General features: G+C 40.4%; 1 protein-coding gene across 1 annotated transcript; it reads left to right on the forward strand.

Moving 5' to 3' along the window:
- The first annotated feature begins 11,409 nt into the window (after positions 1-11,409).
- Positions 11,410-26,869, forward strand: BRK1 (BRICK1 subunit of SCAR/WAVE actin nucleating complex). Its single transcript, XM_063427498.1, has 3 exons — positions 11,410-11,611; positions 18,774-18,856; positions 26,350-26,869. The coding sequence occupies exons 1-3, from the start codon at positions 11,494-11,496 to the stop codon at positions 26,374-26,376; spliced, it is 228 nt and encodes a 75-aa protein (XP_063283568.1). The 5' UTR covers positions 11,410-11,493; the 3' UTR covers positions 26,377-26,869.
- The last annotated feature ends 472 nt before the right edge of the window (positions 26,870-27,341 follow it).

A 27,341-nucleotide genomic window follows, 5' to 3' on the forward strand; every position in this document is an offset into this window, starting at 1 on the left:
AGGGAAGCCCTAAAAAGGCCTCATTCACGTCTGACGTATTCACGCATGGTTGAAAACTTCAGACGTGCTATCCGCACACAAAGCACTGTGCACGCGCTTTGTGTGCTGAGGCTGTCAGCACTGTGTGGGAGTGGCTTGAGCTGACAGGCTGAAGACCGAACAGGAGGAGGAGAGGATTCAAACTGTAAGTAAACGTATTTATTGAGTGTGGGTGGGGATGGATATGGATGATGGGAGTGGGTGGCTGGATATGGATGATGGGAGTGGATGGATTTGGGGATGAATATGGATGATGGGAGTGGGTGGCTGGATATGGATGATGGGAGTGGATGGATTTGGGGATGAATATGGGAGTGGATGGATGGATATGGATGATGGGAGTGGGATGGATGGATATGGATGATGGGGATGGATGGATGATATGGATGGATATGGATGGATGATGGGGATGGGTGGATGATGGATGGATATGGATGATGGATGGATATGGATATGGATGGAGAGAGAGTGTGTATGTCTAATTTTTTACTACTTGTGTGTTTGCATAGAAACACTATATATAGAGCGATCTCTATATATAGTGTTTCTATGCAAACACAATTTGGCTGAGATGGGGGGCGGGTGTAGAAAGTGAGCTGAGCTGTTAGTCAGACAGCTCAGCTCACGAACGCGCATTGCGCGCACATGCGCGGTTGAGCGCTGAGTTTCTTCATAGGGCGGCTTTCAATGCCGCTCTATGAAGAATGCGATTGGTGCAGCGCGAAACCGCGCATGCGCACCACATCGCGATGACGCTTCTCAAGGAGAAGCGTCCTATTGGGCCCCGCGATTTCGTCATTTTTACGAAAAAGGGGGCGTGGCCTAGCGGGGAGCCCGGCGCTGGAACGGAGGTAAGTTTTATTATTAAAACTTACTCAGATTTTTTTTATTTCTTTTTTTTAATGACAAGTTCATATAAAAGCAAGAAAGAAGGCTGGGGGACCTGTCTTTCTTGCTTTTATATGTTGACTATAGAGTCCCTTTAATGTTGTCATAATTTAGTATGTAAAAATTGAATTGCACATTATTTTTAATGGAACCTTTGAGCTCATACAGGAAGCAATATTAACAGAGGTCAAATTATTGGTGAAGAAACAAACACCTTACCTCTATCAGAGGTGAATATATTGCAGATATAAATTACCTTTCTCACAGTGACGAAGGATGGCTTCAGCACTTTGGACAGTGGGAGATTGAGATAACTTTCTTTACTTATTTGTCAGGAGGCAAAATAAATTAGAATTTCACACCTGAGAAGGTATCTATAGCATAGAGATAGACTGCGCAAACCTTTTGGTAGCATGCCTCCCCCTGACCTTTCATTAAGAGTTACCTGTAGCCCATGTCTAGGACAAGTTCTCCCTGCAGCACAATCCCCCTCTGGTAAGGTGACTGCCCCCTCACAGAGCATGGCTAACAAAGGCTGTGAAGTAATGATTATTTTAACAATTTGGTACCTCCTCATATTGGATTTTTCTCAGTTTGCCTGCAAGAAGCAGGTGACTTAACTTTGCGACCTTGCTTACTACAGGAGTGGAATTTGGTGTTTGATAAATCTGCAAATCCCATATTTTATATAGGATTTACTTTTGGGAATTAATGAGTTTAAAGAACACTAACATTAGGAATACAAACCTGTAATTCCTAACTTTTTAGCGTTCCTGTGCCTAGAACTACTACCCCCCCTCTACTCCCCCCACCACCATTCAGTAGTGAAAAGGGTAAAAACCCTTTATGCTTAACTTGTTTCCAATGCCACGACTCCCTTGGTGCTGATCACCTCTCCCTCTCAGCTGCCTTGATGAAGGAGGCAGGGCATCCTCTGGCGGGGTCCAAACCAATGCTCCTCATAGAGGAACATTGGGGATCTAATGTGCATGTGCGGCAATCGTTGCATGCGCATTAAAACATTTCCCATGAATCAATGTTTTCTGTGGGGCTTCCATGTCACATGACCAAGCTTTTTTCAGTCTGTGGCATGGTAGTGGCTGTCATACTGACCACCATTAGAGAGAGAAGTTAACCCTGTAATGTAAACCATGCAGTTTTACATTGCAAGGTTAAGGGATTGTAGATTGATTTAATTTAAAACCAAATTAAAGCCATGTTGGCCTTAAGCAAACATGAGAATTACAAATTCAGTTATTGCAACTTTGGTTAATTTGACCATTTATTCTTCTTATCCAGGCTGAAATCAATCTTTTTAAAGCAAGTAATACCGAAAAAGAATAGGAAATGCACATTATGTCTATACACTAAACAGCAAATTGTGGTGAATAGAAAACTGAATTATAAAATATAAGTTAAATTGTCCAAGATATAATTAGAACCAAATTGGAATGTTTTCTAAAATCTTGCCAACTTTGTTTAATTAACTAAAATATGCTACTTAGTGCATAAATCCCATCAGATTTTACTAAACCACCTCGAGGATTGTCAAATGTTCACACGCAACTTTCTGTAGGAACAAGTGAAATTGGAGAAGATTATTCAGTAATACTGACATGAATCACTTTTTATTTTTACATACATATGTACACATTTCAAAGGCTCTGAGATTTTATTTATTTTTATTTTTTTTATCGCTAATTCTGATCGTTGACACACCCTGTTTCCACAGAACCGTATATTCCGCATAAATGTTTAAGATAGTGATCATGACATCAACTAAACAGAATTTTGAGACGCATGACATTATTATTTCAATGGAAAATTAAATCTAACGACAGAGAAATAAGTTCTCTGCTCATACTCTGACTTCTCTTGGGTGGCTGCAATGACTGTAGTATTCTACAATCCAAATAAAAAAAAACAAAAAACAAGCCCATGCAAGTTAGGTGCATCATTGCAGTACAGAGTACCGCATTGTGTCAAATAGTTTTAGGGACACTCCCTGACACATTCTGGCTTGCTGGAATGCTTTGTGTGAAGAGTGTTTTCTTTCTTTCATTTTACAAAGAGTGCAGATTTTAATAGAAATTAGCACTTTTATAAATTAACCTTGTTACATCACCCCAGCCTCCACCCGGCTTTCAAGCAGTCAACCGGTCTTGTTACTTCCTGGTTTATTTAGCTCTAATGCTGAACTATAAAAGGAGACAATTGCTCAGAGCATCTGCCTTGCAAAGACTTCTCATTGAGCTTACAGTGAGAAGTCTATGGTTGTACAGCCACAGAAAGTCTGAGTGAGGTGAGTTTAGGGAGTACCCGCCTTTTTAATTTATACTGATAACTAATATTGCTCTCAGGCAGGCTTAACAGCAACATTTGCATGTTCCTCAAACATTTCCCATACTTGCAGTTTCAATCAATACAATCCTGAAACAATGGGCTAGGATGTTCCAATTTATGGAAGGCATCAGAAACCCTGTAGAGCTTCACCTCAGCAGACCAGTTATGTTTGCACTACAATTCCCAGAAGTCTTTGGAAGTCAAAACATGTTTCTATAAATACTCAAACAATTGCTTATTTAAAGGGATACTATAGACACTGTAACTGCTTAATCTTATTGACATGGTCATCGTGTCTAGAGTTCCCTAGCGCTGTCCCAACATTGAGAATTAAAGATATACACCAAATAGCTAAAGTACTTTAGTTTGCTGTGAAGTACTTTATGTGCAAAGGGTGTGTCCTCTTCATTTTGGAAGAAGTGCAGATAATGGGCACTTCTATTAATTAACATTATGACACCCCCAGGCTGTCCGACAACTGGTCCTGTTACTTTGTGGAGCTACTCCTCAGGCTGTCAGTTAGACAACTGATCCTGTTACTTCAGTGGAGCAAAATTCAAAATGCAGGCAATTGTGCAGAGCACCTGCCTTGCAAAGACATCTCATTGAGCTGCATTGGCAAGTCTGTGAGGGGACAGCCGCAGAGTCTGGGCTGTAAAAAAAAAACAGAGCAAGAGAGGACTTGCAAAAGCTGCATAAAAACTGCCTGCGTGTTTCCATTAGGGATATATCTACTAAATAGGGCTGTTTTTATTTTATTTTTTTATTTTTTTTTGCATCCTTTGCAAACCTTCCCTTTACTACCCAGTAAAAACTCCATTCAGAGGCTTCTCTGAAAAGAGGGGAAGGCAGACATGCACTTGCACATTGTGACTGGTACTTCAATTGGCTTTGTGGAGGAAGAGGAAGAAAATATCCTTGGTTATCTGAGCTACAGCCAGGGAGTTGTTTCTGCCCCCAAATTTAAAAATGCTGATTTATATTGAAATCAGCACTTTCATAAACTGTCCAGAAAATGACAGACTCCATACCAGGCTTGAGGAGCGGCAGAGTGGGAGAACAACTGACTCCCAACAGCCTCAGGCAGCCCACTGGACCCCAGGGGAGCAGGTCCGGTGCAAGGATTTCTGTCGCCATAGGCAAAAATCAATTTTGCCACCCATTCATGTCACTCACTCACTGACACACACACGCCGACAAACATACATACACACACACACACACACACACACACAGAAACTCACTGACAGACATACACACACACACTCACTGACACACACATTCACTGACAGACACACACACACACACACAGGCAGACACTCACTCACTGACAAACACTCACCTCACTGGGGTCCAGTGTGGAGCAGCTCCTCACTCTTCCAGCGCGCTGTTTAGTATGCCGGGGGCCGGAATGACGTCATATTTTGGCTCCTGGCATCACAGAGTGCTAGCAAGGGAGGAGTGAGAGGTTGCAAGAAGAGCCTAGCTCGCCGCCTGCCTGCACCATCCCCCCTCCTCCAGTCACCGGCATTTGATGGCAGAGCAGGCACCTGTCATTAAGGTAAGAAGGTGCCTGCTCTGCCATACTGTGACAGGGCTCCTCTGGGCCTAGAGGAGCGGCCTGGCACTGCGGCCTAAGACAGGGGGAGCCCCCAGCAGGCCGGCACCCTAGGCGAATGCCTAGTTCGCCTAACGGTGGCGCCGGCCCTGCAGGGAAGCCAATATACTGTACCCTAAAGATGGGAAACAGGAGGGTGGCTAAAAAAATTATATTTTGTTTGCGTGTCTGTATGTGTATTTGCATGTGTATCTGTATGTGTCTTTACCTGTATGAGTGTCATTCTGTTTGTGTAAATGAATGTGTGTATGTATGTGTGTCTGTATATCTGCATATGTGTCACTATGTGCCCCTGTGTGGCTTTGTATCTGTGTATCTGTATGTATGTCTATCTGTGTTTGTGTATCTGCATTCATGTATCTGTGTGTCTGTATGTGTATCAGTGTGAATCTGGTTGTGTCAATGTGTGCACCTGTGTATGTCTTTGTGTGTCTTTGTATCTGTATGTTTATACCTGTGTGTGTGTATATACGCCAAACAAAAACATGCTTGCATTCAAACACACAAACACTGCTTAGTGTTAAATACAACCCTGCAAGGATGGGCAAATGGTAGATCCCGGTAGATCCCATGCTGGAGTTGTATGACAGATAGTAATCTACATTTTGGCCATGTGTAGTTCCGCCTCTGTGTGGAGTGTTTCATTAAAACAGTTTTAATGCTAAGAAAGAGTCCTCAGCAGCCTATCCTGTCTGTGCTGCATTGGCTAATAGGGAAGTGTTAGCCTGAGCAGCAATGGTTGGCTGTAATTGGCAAGAGTGTCAGCTGATCACTTTCAGCCATTACAGCACCCATTGCTGGTATGAATGGTAGGGCTAGAAGAATAGTAATCTCTGCCTTAGCCACTAGGGGCTGGGCTGTGTGCAGCGAGAGATCCTCATACAGTGTTAAGCTACTTGAAACCGTTTAACGTTGAAATGAAGGACACCAGGCACTATAATCAATTCAATGTGATTAGTTATAGTTCCTACAGCCTCCCTTTACAATACATATATGCATAGATGAGAACTATACTTTACAAAAAACAGCAGGGCTAAGCTTAGCCATTACTGTTATAATGCCCTGTATCATCAAATATGAGATAAAATAAATGTGGGGTACAGGTTTACCGATGACTGAGCATATTATGTACACAACTGCATTTTATGCTTATCTCTCAGTAGAAAATGAGATGATTGTTAACAATAATATCATCTGTGTACTTGAGAATTCCTGTCTGCAACACGTTAACAAAATACAACTGTGGATATCAATGTGTCACTAAATCATACGAACCGCTAGCTGGTTATTGCAGGAATAACGTAAATTAGTGCTGAATATTTTATATACACCCACTGATGAGCCATAGCATTAAAACTACCAGCCTAAAATCATGTAGGTACCCCTCGTGCTAAAATGGCTCTGAAAGCGTCAAGGCATGGACTCCACAAGAACTCTTAACGTGTCCTGTGGTATCTGGAACCAATTATTAGTAGCAGATCATTTAACTCCTGTAAGTTGTGAGGTAGGGATCGGATCTGTTCCGGCACATCCCACATATGCAGGGCCGGCCCAGGGCTTTGTGCTGCCTGGGTCAAAGAATTAAATGTTGCCCCGCATCCAACAAAACCACACCAACCAAAACACACCCATGTCCATTATGTTATGCAGTGTGTGTATATTGTGTGGGTGTATAATGGATGCACAATGTTTGTGTATATAGTAGATGCAATGTGTGTGTGAACATAGTGGATGCAGTGTTTGTATAGTAGATACGATGTAGTGTGTGTGTGTGTTAATATAGTGGATGGAATGTGTATGTAGATGCAATATGTGTATGTGTATATAGTGGATGCAGTGACTGTGTAAATGAAGTGCATGCAGCAGGCCTGGACTGGCCATCGGGCATACCGGGCAAATGCCCGGTGGGATGCGATGGCCATGGATTGAGGCCGACAGGGGAGATCAGTGTATCTCCCCTACAGGCCCATGCAGAGACTGCGCTATCAAAGCGCCTGCTCTGCTTTGTGCCTTCATGGGCTGCTGGGAAGACAAACTATCTCCCCACCGGCCCACAGGCACTGAGATGCAGCTGGGAAGGGAGGGAGAGAGGGACCCTGGGGAGCACTATCCTGCAGCTCTGCCAGGTTCCTCTTGTGAGGTCGGAGCGTTGCTGCGGTTACTATGGCAACGCTCCAATCACATGAGAGTGAACCCCAGGAACTGCAGCGTAGAGTTCACTCCTCACCGGACCACCAGGGATTTCCCACCGGATCACCAGGGCTGGCAACAAGGTCCCCCCTCCCAGACAAAGGTAAGAAGGGAAGGGATACATAAACTAAATATATTTTTAAAGAGGAATCCCTGACCAAACAAGATAATGATGAGATATTAATATGTCTAAAACTTCACTTTTATTGTTATGTTGTTAAAAAAGAGGGGGAGGGGGGAAAAGTATATCAATAATTAGTATAAATCATGGACACAATAGGTATGTTGAAACTATTTACATAATGTATGTATGTATTTCTGAACATCTCAGAAGAGAATGTTAAGAGCAGAAAAAAGGCATCTTTAAAGGGATACACCAGGCCAGTGGCGTACACATAACCCATGGGGCCCCAGTGCGAAACTGATCCATGGGCCCCTCTCCTCCCTCCCTCTTCCCCCCTCTAACTCTCTCCCCGACAGACTCACACACAGACACATACATTCAAACAGACAGACAGGCACACATACATAAAGACAAGACACACATACATACATACATACATACATACAGACAGACAGACAAATACATACATAAAAAAACAGATAGGCACACATATATACATACATACAGACAGATAGACACAGACACATACAGACACACACAAAGACACATACATACAGACCAATAGACAGACACAGACAGACAGACACACACACACACACAAGTCATACATACAAACAGACAGGCACACACATACATATAGACAGATAGGCACATACATACAAACAAAAAATCACACATACACACACACACACACACAATGTTTAAGTCACTCTCCTGTTTCCTACCTTTTAGGTGCAGGAGGGCGACTTTCCCTGGGGTCCAGTGGTGGCTCAGGTTGGTGGGAATCAGAGTTTCCACTCTGACTCCCTGTTCTTCCTCCCGCGCGGGCTCTGTGTGTTAGCTGGGAGGAGTGACGTGCAGTCACTTCCTCCCAGCAGTGATGATCTCATCACAGGGGGCCCGGTCGCTCTGTTAACTGCCGGGGCCGCTGTCCAAGGAGTCCATCGGGTGGCCCATGCTGTTAGGGGTCTGCTGGGAGGTCGGGCCCGCTGGAGTGACGGGCCCGGTCGCATCTGCGACCCCTGCGACCGCGGTATGTACGCCAGTGCACCAGACCCCTAAAGCACTTGATGAAATGCTTTATGTGTGAAGAGTATGTTCTTTTTTTTCATTTTACAATAAGTGCAGATTTCAAGAGAAATGTACACTTTTATAAATTACACTTTGTAGATCCCTTGGCTGTCAATTAGACAACAGGTCATGTTACTTCCTGGTTCCTTAGCTCACTGGAGCCAAACTCAAGAGAATTGGAGAGCCACAGACAATTAAGGCTCTGTTAGAAGGGGAGGGGTTGCATATTCTTCAGAGACGAGAACTGCAGCTTTTGCAAGCTGTTTTTAGATATTATTATTTAGATACACCCCAAATGGAAAAAATGCAGCAATAAATGCAAGCCTGAATTTATTGGGGGTATTTTTTATTAATTGTATGAGGGAAAAAAATCATTTGGAGTGTTCCTAAGGTGCCAGCAAGCTACTAGCACCATTGTCTGTTTCTGTGTCAAACCATTTTAAGCGTCCCTCAGGTGCTCACAGCCCAGCCTTCCCCTCACTGTATTGCTAACATGGAAGCTACACTTGCTGTAGCAAAGTAAATTATATCAAAGTATGGACGGCAGTGATTGGCAGAAAAATGTCAGTTAATCCACTCAGCCAGTCGATGCAGTTTAAGTTTGAATGTAATTGACACATTATTGTGGAATTAATGGGCACGTGGTGAACCCTCACTCTAATGGTTATGGTGCTTAGGGTGCCTTTAAAGAAACACTATATGTCCCTTTCTATATAGTGCCCTGGTGGCAGTTTAGGTGACAAGCTTCCACCTGCAGTTTTACTTGGTTAGTTCATCAGAAGCACCTCTAGTGGCTGCCTCAGTGAAAGCCACTAGAGGCATTTAAACTCTGCAATAATAACATTGCTTGAAACTGCGGGGTTAAAAGGAGGGGGATTTTGCACCAAGACTGCTTAATTGAGATTAAGTGGTCTGGGTGCCTATAGTGTTTACCAAGACTGCTGCTGACAGATATTACTATTATCATCATTAGAAGAAAAAAACTGTTTTCCGCAGATATAGGCAACCTTAGGCACTGCAGATGTTTTGGACTACACCTCCCATGATTCTCTGCCAGCATTATGGGGGATGTAGTCCACAGCATCTGGAATGCTAAAGGTTGTCTATCCCTGAATGGTGTTAAAATGTTATCCTATAGTGGAAGATTGTATGATTAAAGTGTTTCTGTTTTGAAGGAGAGGATTTTTGTTAAAGGTGCACAGGGATTTTCTGGAATGTATGAGGGATGCTTCACTTTGATAAGAATTTATTCTAGTGCACTTAAACTCACAGATACCTTTCCATACCAGTCAGGTCCAGTAACTCTAAGCATTTGAGTGCTTCGATTGCAGGGGATTGACGGGTTCTGTTTACTTGGCTGTGCTGTTAGAAGTGACTGGGTTTTAAATGCTTCTTCAAGAGGTGGCTTCTACATCATGCTTTGTTTGAATGATGTGGGGGGGATGTAGAAGAGAAAGAATTAAAGTGAGAAGCAGTGTTTTTAATTGCACTGGGCCTAAGTGGTTCTGCAATGATGACTCAAACCACCTTTCAATATTGGGGGAAATATAAATGGGATTGGGAGTTAGTGGAACAAAATAGGAAACCTGGTACCAATGAGGGAAAATCCATCACTGCTCGCTGAATAAAATCACTATATGTTTATTACAAACTTCAATAAGAAAATCTGGCATACAGTTAACTTGGCTCCTACCCTAAAAAGACTGCAGAGATCGACGCATTTCTTGCAGTGAGCACTTTATCACGAAATGTGTAAACCTCTGTGGTCTTTTGACAGTAGTAGCCTATTTAATGCCAGGAGAGGTACTTTTGTTTATGCTTTATATATTATATTAAGCTTAGTGGTCCACAAGTTGTTTGGCGAGTGATGCTCTAAGTAGCGGGGCAGTAAGTAGCTTGAGAGAGTTCCCCTGCTGTTCAACTGATCCTTGAATGGCTAGACCACAAATTTGGAACTACGGAAGGGGTAGCCAACCCCAGGTCTGGCTGCACAAGTTTTGTAATAAGTGTGCGGTATTCCTCTTTTCTGTTTATATACTAAGTAGCGGGACAGTCCATAACATACCTCCCAATATTTCAAACAGAGAAAGGGGGAAAGTTTAATTTTAGGGGCAGGTCTATTCTGAGAAATTTTAGGTGACTTACTAATAATAATTTATGCAACCAAAATGCAGTTTAGAACAAGAATTGATTAACCTCTTATTTACGTAGACTAATTTCTAAACACATTTATTGTAGTTTCAAGACAGATAGCGGTTAATATCATTGCTTTGGAGCTCTGTGTGCTATTTGCACCTTATGCTGCATAGCAGCAACCAATGTTGCGCTTGTGTGCGCTTTTCGGGAACACCAGAGGGCTAACATCTGAACACAGTACAGGACCCTTACATTCCCAGCTCTCTGTATATGAATCAGTGTTAGTAAAACGGAGTGCGCATGCATAAATGATAGCGTAGTATAAGTGAGAGAGCGTGGAAGATTTATTCACTAAACAGTTAAAAGCTAAAATCGCCAAGCTGAGACTATAATTAAACTGCAGAATTTGCTGCATAATCAGCTATTTATTTTATTTTTTAATAAATATTACAGTCTATGGGGTTATTCAGAAGCATGAATTATAGGTTATAAGCCGCAATAACCAAACTGAGGGGAGAAAATAATCTGCACATGTACCGGTACGTTTCCAGTTTGGCTATCTTAGCCTAATATGTTGTATTTACTAACGAATTACAGATCACTCCGATTCACAGTTTAGTGAATTCTTAGGAGTGTATTATTTAAACAGTGAATATTGGTAAATGTTGGGCTAAAATAGGCAAGCTGTGACTACAAGAGAGTTAGAACATTTTTTTAAGCAACATTTGAACAGAATTTGTTGAGTATTATTTTATTATTATTTGAATATCATGGTGATATTATTTTAGCTCATGATGTCAGCAGAGAGACAACTGTTCTACCAATTCCATTTTTTTCTGGAGACTAAACAAGCCCCTGTTGCCCATCTCAGACATGGCCGCTTAAGAAACGTGTTCAGTGCGCGACTGTGGTTCTTTCCCAATTCAAAGATGTCCTCCGAGGACGTTCCATTACAGCGCAGACTATAGGGGAAGCTGTTAGTACGACTCATCAGACACGCCCAAGAGGCGGAGCGGATCCTCGCAGTCGCCACCCCTTCCCTTCTGCAGTACACTTGGTACCAACCTCGGAGGCCAGGGACATAATGGCCAGCCAGGAGGACCCCGTGCAGAGGGAGATTCACCAGGACTGGGCCAACAGGGAGTACATCGAGGTCATCACTAGCAGCATCAAAAAAATCGCCGATTTCCTCAACTCCTTCGGTGAGGATGGAGTCAAATCGATGTGGGAGGGGCTAAATCTGCTGTAAGGAGGATGTGGGGCCTGTAGGGTGTGTAGCCCTTTTAAAGAGGGTGCTAGGAGGGGCAGCAGGGTGTTTAGGGAGGGTATTGTAATGTCCTTTAATGTCTCATAATGGTTTTTGCTAAAATATATAATATTTTTTTATAATACAGGTTTGGGGAGAATTAACAGGAACAAGCAGCATAGTATCAACACATAGGGGGGATGTCATTTTAGATTTCTAAAAAAAAATAAAAAAAATTTATATGCATGTTTAATATAAATATATATTACACATTCTCTCTCCCTCTCCCCCTTTCATGTGTATAGTTCAATATAGCCTGGGTGCAATCCCACGTTGAAAATATATAAACAGAAATAAAGAGATGCACTCCAAGGATTTGGTAGATGAAAAAAGGGGTAGTTTATTCCAATAGGTATAGCATTAAAAAATGGCTATTTTTAATGCTATACCTATTGGAATAAACTACCCCTTTTTTCATCTACCAAGTCCTTGGAGTGCATCTCTTTATTTCTGTTTATAAATGTATATATCGTGTTTAACTTGATATTGAAAATTACTTGTCTGCCAATTTAGGGATAAATGGTTACATTCAGGATAAATTGCCACAGCAGGACTGTAGTTGAATTGCTACAATTCGGAGTTTAGTAAATAAACACCAAAGTGTTAAAGGATCACTATAGTGTCAGGAAAACAAATCGGTTTTCCTGACACTATAGTACCTTGAGGGTGCCCCCACCCTCAGGGTCCCCCTCCCGTGGTGCTGAAAACCGACATCAGCTCCCCCATCAGTGCCGCGCGCGCATTCAAAGTGTCCATAGGAAAGCATTTTTTAATGCTTTCCTATGGACGCTCTGCATGATGGAGGCATTAAATGCCTCCAGCGTCGCAGATGCGCCTCTAGTGGCTGTCCGAAAGACAGCCACTAGAGGCTGGCTTAGCCCCAAGAAACTGCTATGTTTACATCAGGCAGGGGTTAACCCTGGAGGGACCTGGCGACCAGACCACGTAATTGAGCTGAAGTGGTCTGGGTGACTATAGTGCCACTTTAACCCCTTAAGGACCAAATTTCTGGAATAAAAGGGAATCATGACATGTCACACATGTCATGTGTCCTTAAGGGGTTAATGGTGTAGCAAGCACCATGAAACATGATGAGATGTCTTGGGTAATTAGTCCGCTATTAGATCTTTATAAAAAAATGATTCAATATTAAATCCTATTTAGAGCGTCATATTGATTAGAACAATAGTGAAGCAAGCCTGGAGTTAGAGTATCTAACTTAAAGGAACATTGTACGCCCCTCTGGCATCTTACCTGAATTCCGTATTAAACTTTTTTTTTATGTTTTAGTGCTAAACTTACTGCCCATTCCATCTATGCTTCTTAAAGGACCACTATAGTGCCAGGAACACAACTCATTTTCCTGGCACTATAGTGTTAATAGGTTGCCCCCCTCCAACCGGGCTCAGGAGGGGTTAAGGGGTTAATCACTTGCCTTTCTCCAGCGCCGGGCTCCCTCGGCGCTGTGGACTCTCCTCCCTCTTCGGACGTCATCTGCTGCATGCGCGGCAAGATCCGCCCTTGCATTCAATCAGTCCATAGGATTTCTCAATGCTTTCCTATGGACAGCAGCGTCTTCTCACTGTGAAAAATTAGTGGGAAGCGTCTCTAGCGGCTGTCAGTGAGACAGCCACTAGAGGCTGTATTAACCATAATGTAAACATATCAGTTTCTCTGAAACTGCTATGTTTACAGCTGCAGTGTTAACCCTAGGTGGACCTGGCAGCCAGACCACTTCATTGAGCTGAAGTGGTCTGGGTGCCCTTTAAGCTAATGAGGAAGCAATAGGTGATTGTCATTGACGACACACGGCGCATGCTAAGCAATTGCCACCATCTGCCAGTCTGATGCCTGTCTATGAGAGGATCTGGCGTCAGCATACCTGGAACAGACATAAAATAGATTCAGTAATCGAATCTAGGTTAATTTAAAGCCCCTTACAACTGTCAGTCACAAAAGGGCGTGAAAACTGCAAAATGTAAACACTGTATGCATGGGCAGCATCTACAGAGTGGGTGCCCAACCTTTTGACTTACCTGGGCCACATTGAGTGAAGATAAATTATCTTGGGCTACACATAAAAAAAACCAAAAAAACTTAAAGGTCTTTTTCTTAAATTTTTATATTTCATTTGTTTAGTAGATAACTCCATTATTTGTTATCCTTATGTGGCATTGCCATATTTAAGGATATCAAATTAGGGAACCACCTACTAAACACATATACACATAACCACAGATATACATGCACATATAATCACAGACCTTTGCACACACAGACACATAATCACAGACTAACACAATTACAGACCCACACATGTGACAGGTAGTGCGCATGTGCAAATTACAGTCACAGATCTATACACATAATCGCAGACCCACAATCACACATTAAATCAGAGACCTATACACACACGTGCACACACACACGAAAAATCACATTTATACACACACATTGAGTAATTAAGAGGTCCACCCAGCATCCCTACCTTGCTTTGAGATGGCTGGAGTGGTTCATTTTCCTAGTGGCCAGTGGCTGCTGTGATGTGATCACTGTGCTCTTCCTGCACAGGACCCTCAAATACAGCACGTTATCCAAAACAAGTATGCATGTCTTTGTGACAGTTTGGGCAATAAATTGCTTTTAGATTACATTTAAAGGGACTCTCCAGGCAGAGGATTTTACTCACCTGTTACCAGTGCCGGGAGCCTCGTGAAGCCGCGCCCCTTATTTCGTCAAAATGCCAAAATAGGCAGGCGCGAGCGGGGAGCAATCAGACGCTTCCATTTGGAAGCATCATTGCTCCCTTGTGCGCATGCGCGGCTTCGCCGCACATGCGCACATACTTCATAGGGCAGTATTCATGCCGCCCTCTGAAGTCCTAAGCGCACTACCGCGCATGTGCGCGGCCGCAAGCTGAGCTGACAGCTCAGCTAGCGGTCTTTGCCCGCCCCGTCTCCTCTGCTGACAGGCAGGAGAGAGAAGGCGGGTACACAGTGCCTTCTCTCTCCTGCACACGTCAGATGTATGTTAATACGTCTGACGTGTACAAGGCCTTTTTAGGGCCCTACATGATAGGAAGTCCCTCTAGTGGCCGTCTGAGTGACGGCCACTGGAGGTATTCCTATCAATCAATGTAAACACTGTATTTTCTCTGAAAATACAGTGTTTACATTAGATTGCCTGCAGGGAGCTATAGATCTCACCTGAACAACTACATTAAACTGTAGTTGTTGTTCAGGTGACTATAGTGTCCCTTTAACATAATTCACAGCATGTGATTGTCAAAGAATTATGGGTAATGTAGTCAAATGACTGCTCGAGGAGCAAGGTTTGAGACCTATTATATTGTAGATTATGAGAAAGGGTGGTTTATCTATCCATTGTTACCATATCTTTAGAGCCGCTAGCAAGTTGGCAAATCTAATACATTTGCACATTTTTCCAACAATTTTTCATTTCGTGCATGCAACTTGGTTTAAAAAAAAAAAAAAAAAAGATATTTTTATATTTATTGTATCTTGCATGTCTGAAATGGTAGCTATGGTAACTACAGAGTGCCATTATTATCAGTGACATGCAATTCTCTGAGTTGAAGGAAAACTAAACTTTTTGCAAAATATCAGCATTATTTTGGTAGTCTACTCGAGAGAAAAGAGGCTTCAAATGTAAATAAAAATTGAAAGATTATAGTAAAATGCTAGAAAATTAAAAATAGTGCTATAAAGGACCACTAAAGTCACCCAGACCAATTGATCTCAATGCAGTGGTCCTTTAGTTTAAACGCTGCAATGTAAACCAGTGCCGTTTAGTAGATACGGCAATGTTTACATTGCAGGAGCATTGGATTGGAGGAAAAAAAGCAGAGATTGGATTGGACAAAAGAGAAGAGTCGCTGAAGGAGGACCAAATGGCCGCAGGGATTGGATATCGGCGCGTAAAAAAAAAAAAGGTGAGTAAAGTCCTTGTGGCGAAACCAACCTCGCCACTGGGCCCTGGAGAAGCCTGTTTGCTAGCCTCCTACCTACTGACTATGGCCCCTGGGTTATTTGGGGCATATTGTACTGTATATTGCTGCTACTGGCCCTTTTAACAGCATCTATGGACATATTGGGACTTTTGGGACTACTGTCCCTTTAAGACTGTGCTACATATTCTAGTGTACTGCCTGTAATATTATATGTGTATTTGTGTGTTAAGCTTAACCTGGGATATGTATGCAGCATTCACCTGATTGTTCGGTAGAATCACTCCATTCATTATATTGAGTGAAACTACCGAACAACCAGACCACCCAGGAATAAGTGTGCCTCCAATTACAGTTTGCAACAATGTTGCAAACGGGTAATTGGCAATCAGTGTAATGTATTCTTTGTCCTCTGGGTGGCCGCCATTCGGGAAACAAACACGTGGCGGCGGCCATCTTAAACTACCGAACAGCGGTGTTTTGCCGTCGAGTGTCTGGAACTAAAATCGGACACTTGACTAGGCAAACACCGCTGAGACCTCCATACTTCCAGAAATTCGTATAAAAACTACCGAATGGCCCGCCGTTCGGTAGAAAGAACCCCTCAAACAAGGGAATTCATTCAAACCCTCTCCAGGCTCTATAACACAGGCAATTCGCCTGTTTTCATTCCCTTGTTTGTGACCGACCGCAGGGCCAAAATGCATGGAACTGTTTTCGGATACTTTACCCATGCGGTCGGTCAAATCTTTGGAACCCCATATCTCCCGAACCATTCATCCGAATGACTTGAATTTTGGATATGTTGTCCCCCTGAATAAGGGCTATCCAGTGATGCTGGATTTAAAGGTGTACCCCCGGGTTTTGGGGTACATCCAGAACTTGGCTGAAAAGGTGTACCGGATAATTGGGTTTAATGTTATCTGAGGGGAGGGGATGTGTGGGCTGAACCATGTATGTGATTGGTTATTTTATGCCTCCCCCTGGGTGTGGCCTGTATGTGTATTATTGTAATAAAAGCCAGGCTGGATGAGACAGTCCAGAGTTCCTGTTTTACCCTCAAAGTGATGTGTCGTCTCATTATTGGGGGAAGGATTTATTGTATGCTGTTCCAGTTGACTGCTAGGAGTACAAGCCTATTCGTATGGTTCCTATTCAATGGTCTACAGCATTCATACGCTTGGGAGAATTTAAAGGTTTCTCGGATTCGGTGATTATGGTGTCTGCCAGAGTGCTTGGAGTCCTCAGGAAGCACTAGGAGCATCCATTGACGGAGGTACCAAGTCGGGGTGCCAGGTGATCCGTTACAGTCCTTTTTTCCAATTTTTATTTAGATATGCGGTGGACCTTAAACTAAATGCAATAATAGGAATACAAGCAGTGATTCCTCATTGGAACCAGACAGCTGGCTACCTTTGTTACCTCTCCCAGTTTACTTGGTGACTCTATTACATCCTGATCATTAAAAAAAATGATGTATGATATTTTATGGTACGTGTATACAGGGCTTAACCCCTTAAGGACACATGACATGTGTGACATGTCATGATTCCCTTTTATTCCAGAAGTTTGGTCCTTAAGGGGTTAAAGGGAACCTGCCACCATTTACCTCAGCCTCCACTTCTCCCTCTGTGATCTCATTACAGAGGTGGGTGTTACACTTCTATAGCACCAACCTCCTGTGTGCCTTCACTCCCCCTGCTCTCTTCACTATTTTGCCACGCTTGGAGACACTTCCCCTAGCCGGGCAAACCTCCTTCATGATGCTGGTTCTTACCCGCATGCTGGCGTCTGAGTGATGTCACTTTGCTCCTATACTCACTAGCCTGCATTATAGGAAGCCAAAGGAGCACTAAGATTGGCTGAAAGATCCGTTAGTGGTTTGCTGGTTAAAGAGGACCTACGGTTCATTGGATTCCACTCACCACTTTATCTACAGCTCTGTGACAGCCAAAAGCTCCCCTTAAATTCTGCAATGCATGCATCACGCATTGGCTGGCAAGTAGCTGTTTGAGCTAAGCCCCGCATGACTAATATCATTGGCTCAATGGAAAGCACTTCTGGGCTGTAGTTGTAAACTGGTTTGACTCCTAACAGTGTCAAAGCTGTACTGACACCTTGTCCACTACAAAGCTCTGTAGTGGTTAAGGTGCTTGTGATGTGGATTCTTTTCTGCAAACCAATACGTTTAAATGACCATCTGTTCCTGTCCAAATTAAAAATAATAAAGTTGCGTGCACGCGGAAGTAAATTCACACTGAGACACAGGGTTCAGGTTAATGAAAGAACTTCGGAATGGTTTAATATAAAAAATGAGTGTGCAGACCCTTTTAAAGGCATTATTACAACACTGAAGAATTCAAGATAACAACAAGTAAACATTATTAATTGGTTTAGGTGTTAAGTGGTTAGTCAAATGCCCTCCCATCAAGAGGTGGTGACATTCTTGACACGGGAGTGGACACAGGATGTAGGTGCCATCTTGTTAGCACGAGGTGTCTACTCGATGGGAGGGGTGCTTTGGCAGCAATTTTGAGTAGTTGGCATTATTAGTTTCAAAGCTTAATTTTCAAGGTTTTTTAGTAGATACACATTTTATTATTCAGCTGACACATACTTTATTGAGATCAACATGTCGCTCAACGGCCACAATGTTTCATTCTCGATGAACACATTGTTCCGCTGACGCACATTTCTCCCTGATAAAGTATTCTCTTATGCTGATTTCATAAATTCTATAATTCTACAACACTTGGAGTGATCCTTTTAAAAGGATCAGGAATTTCATGCAAAGGACAAAGAGGAGTATCTTTTAAAAATGTTATTTTTATTTTAAGCTTCTCTTTATAAGTTAAACATGGATGAGTAATTTAAGTGTATGAAGTGTATTTTTAAATGTTGTTCGTTTATGGATATGTTTTATATGTTCAGTTTTGTACTGTTTTATTTTAAGCCACTATTTTTCTGTTGTTTCTAAGGGTTATGTATTTTTCTGCTTCTAGAATTTTTTTAAAAACTTGTAAAACAATAAATAAATAAAAAATGGCTCAGCAAAACTAAAATGTTAAACCTATACTACACTTCTTTTAAGATATGTCCTGTCGTTCACGCTTGGCAACCTTAAATGAAAAGCTGACAGCGTTGGAAAGACGAATTGAGTACATAGAAGCAAGGGTATGTTATATATGTATTCATTATTACTTTGTCAAGCAATACAATCATTCTTAATGCATATTGTCCCCTTTCAAGTGGTATTTACTTCATATTGCACATTAACACATCTGAGCAGTTATTTAGTGGCATGGTATCACAAGAACAAAACAGATCTTTAAATTTTTCTTTTGTGTTGTTTTTATTTTCCCCTTTGTGTCCTAAACTATTGCTGATTTGGGTAAACGACAAATCATGGTTGAGTGGAACAGACCTTGATAATCCTTTTTTAGCACTTTTAACCTGCCTGTACTTTTTAATGTTTGCTTCCCTTTGTGTGTTAAGACAGTCCGCCATACTTGTGTTCTGTTACTATCATTTGCACTTCATTTGGTGTGGCATAGGATTGTCAGATCAAACATGCCGTCCTGAACACAAATAACATCTTTAGGATTTGTAGAAATGCGTTGCCCAAGGCAAACCGATTAAGCAAGGAGCAATTCCCTGCCACAATTTCTCCACCCAGTCGAATAGCTTCCTGCACCCAACAGCTTATAAATGTCTACCAGCACTATCCAATTCACCAACCCCTCTGCAAGCTCACAAATAAATTTATCTTCATACACACATTATACACTAAACACACATAACAACTGCATAAGCAGTTGCATGAACACATTTGTAATAAATTTCCACCTTTACACTAGATTAGTATATGTTAGGAATGGCATTAACAGTGCTATGGTTAATCATCATACCAGTGGTTATGGTGCTTAGAGGACCTTTTGAACATCTTCTTGATCCATGGATTGGGCCCCAAAAATGAGTCCTCATTGGTAGGTAAAGACACATTGTATTCCTATAAAATATTTTCCCTAAGGACCATAGTAAGTCTACTGTTATGCGACTTTCCTTGCCCCTGTGCATTACCCATTTGGTATTGGGGAAAAGACTAATACAAAACGTATTTTACCAAAGTGTCACTTGGCTAATTCTACAAGTAAACCAAGCTAATGTAGCAGTTTGGTTCCCTGACAAAAGAGCTTAAAGGAGACTGTAAAGTTAGAAGTGCAAACATGTATATCTAATGTTAAGAGTTTTCTCTTGCATGTTTCGAAGTAGGGTTCCCTGGTAACCATAAAATTTCAAGAACAAAAAAAACGAGAGAGAGCAATAATTGCATCAAATATACTACGTTAAGCTGAAGTGTTTCTGGTGATAAGTAAACCTTTAGGGACCACTGTACTACACAGGCAAAGAAGGGCTTACACAGCACAGGTTCCTTTTAAAATAAAAAAAAATAAAAAATGTTTAAATATATTTGCATGTCACTGTCTTGACTTTGCTACACAGTCAGGTAATAGTTGCATGTTTTCATCATTGTTGGCTTTTTCCTTTTTTATTTTATTTATTTATTTATTTTACTTGCTACTGTTCTGTATTTTACCACACACTTTGCAATTTCGACTTTAAGAAAATTACATTTGTGTTTCTCAATACAGAATTTAACAGAACCATGTTTTTCTACACCTGAGTAGTCCAATTTGTAGCAAATGCAAAGCTTTAAAGGAACACTACAGTCACTAACCAACTGCAGCTTAATGAGGCAGTTTCAGATCCGGCCTCTGAAGTTTTACTCCTCAATTTACTGCCATTTAGGAGTTAAACCACTTTTGTTTTTGTTTATGCAGCTCTAGCCACACCTCCCCTGGCTGTGACTGACACAGACTGCAAGAAAAAAAAATGGATTGGTTTTTTTGAACTGTAATTACATACAGAAGGCTCTTAAAGGATTTAGCAGGTTATTAACAGAGCAGGAAATGAGAAACAAAACATATCTTGCAATAAAGGAACTGTAAACATTAGATGACTTTATAGGAGGTGTTTAGGAAGGCTGTGTAAGTCACATGCACTGAGGTGTCATTCCAGCAGTGACATCTTCCAACTCATCCCCTATCAGTGATCTTTGCAAATTCTGCAAAGTCCTCAGACTGTGACAGTGTTGCTTTAATGACCAGGTCATCTGTAACTAATGGGCCTTCAAACCTCCTAGGTAGCTTTCAATTAATACACCCCAGTATGCTATGCTGAAAGATGCTAGTTAATTTACAGAACAGACTAGAGAATACTTTGTTAGAAAAGCAGGTTTAATAACTTTTAATATTTCTTAGAGAGTTCAGTCATTGGTGGGTAAGGGCTTATACTCCTATTCTGTCTACTCATCATCCATCCACTCACATAAAGAGCTGAGCTGCATTGGTGCATATAAATATGCATCTATTATTAACTGCAAATGCTCTCACAAAATATGTTCGTGTTTGTGCTTTCCACTCTGTGACCCCCAAGGCCAAGGTCTTTTAATGTTGAATATAGTTTGATTTTTGTATAAAGAAGGCTGCTTCTGTTATTTGGGAAAATTTGTTTTTATTTGCTCTCTGTAGCTGGCACAAAGAATTGTACAGTTGATCTGTTCTCTAAAACTAAGTTTTATGATAGCATTTCTTTATTTTCAAAATGTTTTAGCAGTTTGCAAGCTTTATTTTTATTGTTCCAATTGTAAAGTTATTTCAGTAGGGCTCTTTAGAAACCTATAATTTTTGTGCATCATAATTTTGCTTCTAAAGGAACACTCCAAGCTGCATGCTGAAGTATTTTAGGGTTAAATTGACTATGCCTATAAGCTTAGGTTCTAAAAGTGTGCCATATAATAAGACCAAAAGTTGATTTATTTTTTATTTTCCTTAACACAATCATGTTCTCTACCTGTGCATGTTAAAGGAATTGTTGGTGTTTCATAGAGCTGCCCTGCAAATCTCACATTCTTTCCTTTTTGTTTTTGTTTTGTTTTTATGCTTCCCCTCTGGAATGGTGACTTGCAGAATAATTGCTGTGCTGCATGAATACAAATCTGCATGCTACTTTGTTCTCCCCCCCCAGAAAAAAATATACATAAATACTTTGTCATTTACAATTATTGTGACCATAGGTTATATCCATTAAAGTTTGTTGGACGGTAACTCTGTTATCCGGTCTTACTCTTTTATTTTATTAAACTGTTTTGGGGGCTTGCATTCATTCTCGGGATGAGAATGTAATTTTTCCTCTTTATAAATCACTAGTTAGACCACATCTTGAATATGCTGTGTAATTTTGGGCACCTGTTCTAAAGAAGGATATTATGGCACTAGAAAAAGTGCAGAGGCGGCCTACAAAATTAATAAAAGGAATGGAACATATCAGCTATGAAGAAAACTTAACAAATTTAAACCTCTTTAGTTTAGAAAAACGTCGGCTCAGAGGGGATATGATAACATTATACAAATCTATCCGAGGCCAATACAAACCATTGTGTGGAAATCTATTCACAAACCGGACTTTACATAGGACACGAGGTCATGTGTTTAGACTGGAAGAAATGGGATTTCGTCTAAGGCAAAGAAAATGTTGTTGTTTTTTTTTACTGTAAGTACAATAAGGATGTGGAATGAATCGCCCGAAGAAGTGGTTTAATCAGAGTCCATACAGATATTCAAACAGCAACTAGATGCATATTTGCAAAAGCAGAATATTCAAGGATATCATTTTTCAATGTAGGGTAATAGCTTCTTGATCCAAGGATTAATCTGACTGCCATTCTGGGGTCAATAAGAATTTTCTTTTTTCCTAGTGTGTTGCAAAATTGGAAGTGCTACAACATAGGAGCATACTATATAAAAGATCAATACACTTTATTTAATGAAATAAAATCAGAATGCAAGAAAATTGGTTTTGAATAGAGGTAATCACAATACCTATTAAAGAAAGTTATCTTCAAAAGAATTGTGATGCAGATGTGCTTACATACAAATATAAAATATATAAACATCAGCTCTAAAAACACTTGTGTAGGAATACCTTCTTTCCCACACGAGAAGCAATGTAATAAAAAAATATATTATAATTTAAGACTTATAAAAACAGCAGAGTGCTTAAAACCGTATCAATTATCTTGGTGGATATTTCACCAAGATACCATGTAAAAAATAAACATAAAACAAAATATAGATTGTTGGGTTTTTTAAAGTTTTTTTTTATGGTAAGTGTAAATCATTATTTAAAAAAAAAAAACACTCACATTTGTTAGAGCCTAAATATATGGCTCAATATATTACTCAGCCGTGCTCTTTTGGCAGAACCACACATTGGTAATGGAGTTTCCAATCTCAAATGAAATAGAAGGGAGAAAAAATTAGTGCAATATGTAGAAGTAACAGTGCATGTATAATGTTAAGCTCACCTGATTCAGAGCCCCATATATGCTCTGATGTTAAAATATATAGTGTCAATTTTTGGGGTGACACTTTCCCAAATAGCTACCTGCAATCAATTATGGACTACAGGAGTACTAAACAAATGTTTATTCATTAAACATTAAGTAAAACAATAAACTGATCTAGAGTAGTATTGCACTAACAAAGGTCCAGTCTGTAATCTTGCCAAAATGTGTTTTGCTACCATTGCTTCTTCAATCAGCATAGTGACCCGTTAAGCTCCACCCTTTTGTCTAAATAGCCAAGTGTAGGAAAAATGCATAAGACAAAGTAGTCCCTACTTTGTCTTGTGTTTTAAAGAGAAAAAGATCAGAAACTAAGAAAGAAGAACAAATTCTGAAAGAGGAAGAAGAAAAATAGGAGAAAAGAACGTTTGGGGTGACAGCCACTTTAAGAGGAGAACCAAAACAATTTCTTCTTTTCAAATTTTTTATTAAACATTTTTCAAAACAATTTTTTGTTTTTTCTTTTCTTTGTTTGCTTTCTATATGCTAAATTCCACATGCTAAGGACAGAGCTCATACCAATGACTTATGGTAAGCTAAGACTGAGGCATTCAGTTGCAAAGTGAAGAGGTGTAGACTTGTATATTATATTCTTATTTTACTTTTCAAACATCACACATACATTATGGGAATATGTGTATACAGTAGTAAGCATTCTGAGAAGTTACAGCTTTGAGGACTACTGTATAAGTTGAGTTTTTTCAGCACATTTTTTGTGCTGAAAACCCCCCACTCGACTTATACTTGAGTCACTGTCTGTATTATGGCAACTTACATTGCCATAATACAGACCAGGACCGCCGGTCTCATTACAAGCCCGGCGGACCTGTTGGGGTCTGGCAGGAAGCGTTTACTTACCTTTCCTGCAGCTCCGGTCAGCTCCACTGTAAATCTCGTGAGAGCTGCGGCCGTCAGAGTTGCCACGGGTTACCGTGGCAACGCTCCGCACGGCACGCAGACCGCGAGATTTACAGTGGAGCTGACCGGAATGGAGCTGCAGGAAATGTAAGTAAACGCTTCCTGCCAGCCCCCCCACTGCACAGCCCATCTACTGGACCACCAGGGAATAATATAGCCCCCCTCCCTGACCAGTTAACAAGCAGGGAGGGGGGACAAAAAAAAATAAATAATAAAAAAATATTAAAATAAAATATATTATTAAAATATTACAATAAAAATGCCCTCCCCCCACCCAGGTCACACACTCTGCATTATATACACATTCTGTATATAATGCAGAGTGTGTGTTTGTATGAGTGTGTGTGTGTGTATAATGCAAACACACACTGCATTATATACACACAAACACACACACTCTGCATTATATACACACAGGGGGTGTGTATATAATGCAGAGTGTGTGTTTGTATGTGTGTGTGTGTGTATATATATATATATATATATATATATATATATATAATATATATATATAATGCAGAGTGCGTGTTTGTATGAGTGTGTGTGTGTGTGTGTGTATAATTATAAAACTCACAGAATTTCATAGCCCCAAGTTTTACCCTCAACTTATCCACGAGGCATAGCATATTTCACAATTGTTGGTCACAAAACTGCAATCGACTTATACGTGAGATCGACTTATACACGAGTATATACGGTACTTTACATGATTGTACAATTTCAATTTGAAGTATTTACTAGATTAGAATTGTTTAAAACTTTAGCCGATTTACAAATGGTCAGTTTGCTTATTAGAATGAATTACTGAGAGCACCACATTACTGTAAGGCCACATTTAAAGGAACAATATAGTGTTAGGAATACAAACCCGGTGATCTCAGGCAATCAATGTTTTCTCATAGGAAAGCATTGCGAGGCTAGTGTGCGTGGGTGGCCCAACGCCGTGCTCTGCTAATCAGATGGTCTCTATGAGACCGTCTAATTGAAATAGCTGAGTTTTACTCTAGTTCATTGCAGGCACCTCTAGTGGCTGTCAGGGTGACTGCCACTAGTGGGGCTTTAACCCTGCAATGTAAACAATGCCATTCCGGTAGAATGGCTAGGTTTTCAGTTCTAGGGTTAAAATGACAGAGACATGGCACCCAAACACTTCATTAAGGGTGCCTATAGTGTCTTTTCAAAGAAATCACAAATCAGTAACAATGAGGCTTAGCATATATTGTTGTGGCCTGGTAAGTGGGAATATCCACTGGTTCAGTTTACACTTTCATTACTCAAACTAAACTTAGCAAGCAAATAAGTAATAGATTATTTTACGATTATTATTATATACCTTTTTTTTTAAAAAAGTTATTTTCATTATATCTTTTTGAAAAGCCCCCAGTGATCCATGTTTTATCGATAAGTAGGCTGGGAACAGAACTGGAGATCTATATTTTTAATGCTGGTCCCTTGATCTAGACTAGAGCAGTGGTTTGAGAATCAGTGTACTGTACACATCTAGCATACAGCTCTTAAACTTTACAAATTATTGTAAATGGAGAAAATATTGCATTCATTGCTGTCTGATTCCTGTAAGTAGAGCGCACTCATCTTGTGTTCTAGTGATTCCTGTGCTAGATTTTATATTCAGAGCTTACATATATATTTGCCTATAATAATAAAAATACATTCATCAACAACCATGAAGTCGGCATGCTTATAAAGGTAAAAGCTCATACAAACTCAACAGTTTCTGTCTGTCTCCCTTTTAAAGCCCCAAATTGGCGTGCAGTGCATTGCACACATCTTTGAAATACAAATGGATGATATATTTTATCTATAACCTCGATTTCCTCTTCTGTTTAGTACAGTAAGAGTTAAAAAAAAAAAAAAAAAAGGCTAAATCCTTCTCAGATTTCCTTTGGTCACGGAGAGCATATGAAATGTAGGAACACCCTTGTTAATCATAGTCAGTGCATGTGCATGCATCATGCTTCTTTTTAATAACAAAACTGTTCGTCCTGTTCCTGATTTGCTTGATAAAGCCAGGAGCCTGGCCTAAAACAACTCCTAATGTTTGTCCTAGAAAATGTAGCCACCGTAACAGTTTTTCTCTATGTTTACATTTGTTACATTACCATGGGGACCAAGCATTTTGCTTTGTTTAAATGTACTGTAATGTATAAATTTGTCTGATAAACATTATGTTGTACTGCAAAATCATCTTGGTGGTGTTGTTCTTCTTTGTGCGCTTTTACGTTCCAAAATATAACTCCTGTAATTTTTGTTTGTTTGATTGCAGGTCACCAAAGGTGAAACCCTGACATAACGCAATCCACGATTCTCCAACAATCACAACCTTACTTTGAAATATTTTCTATATATATATATATACTGTATAAATATATTACAAAAAAAAAATAAGTTACGGACTTTTTTTTTTTTCTTTTCTTGATTTGTCCCTACCAAAGCCTAAAAAAAGAACCATTACAATCACACATTTTTGACTTGCTGTATTTACGATGGCATATTATGTTTTACAATTTTTTTTTTTTTTTTTCATTTCTGAATTCTGTATTCTTTATGGGGGGCGTTTTTTTTTTTTTTTTCCTCTTTTCATGTTTGAATTGAAATTTATTGTATAAATACATGGATCGAAGTACATCTTGTTCTGTTGTACAATATATTGTGCGGCTGTTGAGTTAATTCAAGTGAGATAATGGACTACTAAATGTGCCAATTAATATTGTTTCATAGTACTTTTTCTTTGTGTACGTTTTTTCAATCTCTCAATTGTGTTAAAAATAAAAATACTTTCTGATCTTTGGCTTCTTTTTTCTGTACTTTTTTAAATTCACGTAAAGCACTTGTTGTTATACATTTTTATTATGCATCCATTTGGATTACCGTGTATACTCCAGTATAAGCCGACTTTTTCAGCACATTTTTTATGCTGAAAAAGTCCCCCTAGGCATATACGCGAGTGTGGGTCCATACTGCGGGTATCCGCCTACATCATCATTAAACTGCCGGGGCTGCCGTCCAAGGGGTCCATTGGGTGGCCCATGCTGGCAGGACCACCCGATTAGATACAGATTGTCTGGGGGCCCGGTTAGCGCTGGGCCCTTTAACTGCGCGACCGGGCCCCCTGTGATAAGATCACTGAGCCAGCGCGGGAGGAAGAACAGGGTGTCAGACTCCCATCAAGGTAGGCAACAGGAGGATGACAAAAATTATATATATTTAATATTAAATATTGTGTTTGTATGTATGTGTCTGTCTGCAATATGTATG

This window comes from Pelobates fuscus, chromosome 7 (genome assembly GCF_036172605.1).
Source record: "Pelobates fuscus isolate aPelFus1 chromosome 7, aPelFus1.pri, whole genome shotgun sequence".
NCBI classification, from domain to species: Eukaryota; Metazoa; Chordata; class Amphibia; order Anura; family Pelobatidae; genus Pelobates; species Pelobates fuscus.

Bases quoted from the DNA above. Each gene is read 5' to 3' on its own strand.
- BRK1 (XM_063427498.1), top strand. From the start codon at position 11,494: ATGGCCAGCCAGGAGGACCCCGTGCAGAGGGAGATTCACCAGGACTGG. The intron at 11,612-18,773 runs GTGAGGATGGAG...ACTTCTTTTAAG, and splicing joins CGATTTCCTCAACTCCTTCG to ATATGTCCTGTCGTTCACGC. The intron at 18,857-26,349 runs GTATGTTATATA...GTTTGATTGCAG, and splicing joins TTGAGTACATAGAAGCAAGG to GTCACCAAAGGTGAAACCCT.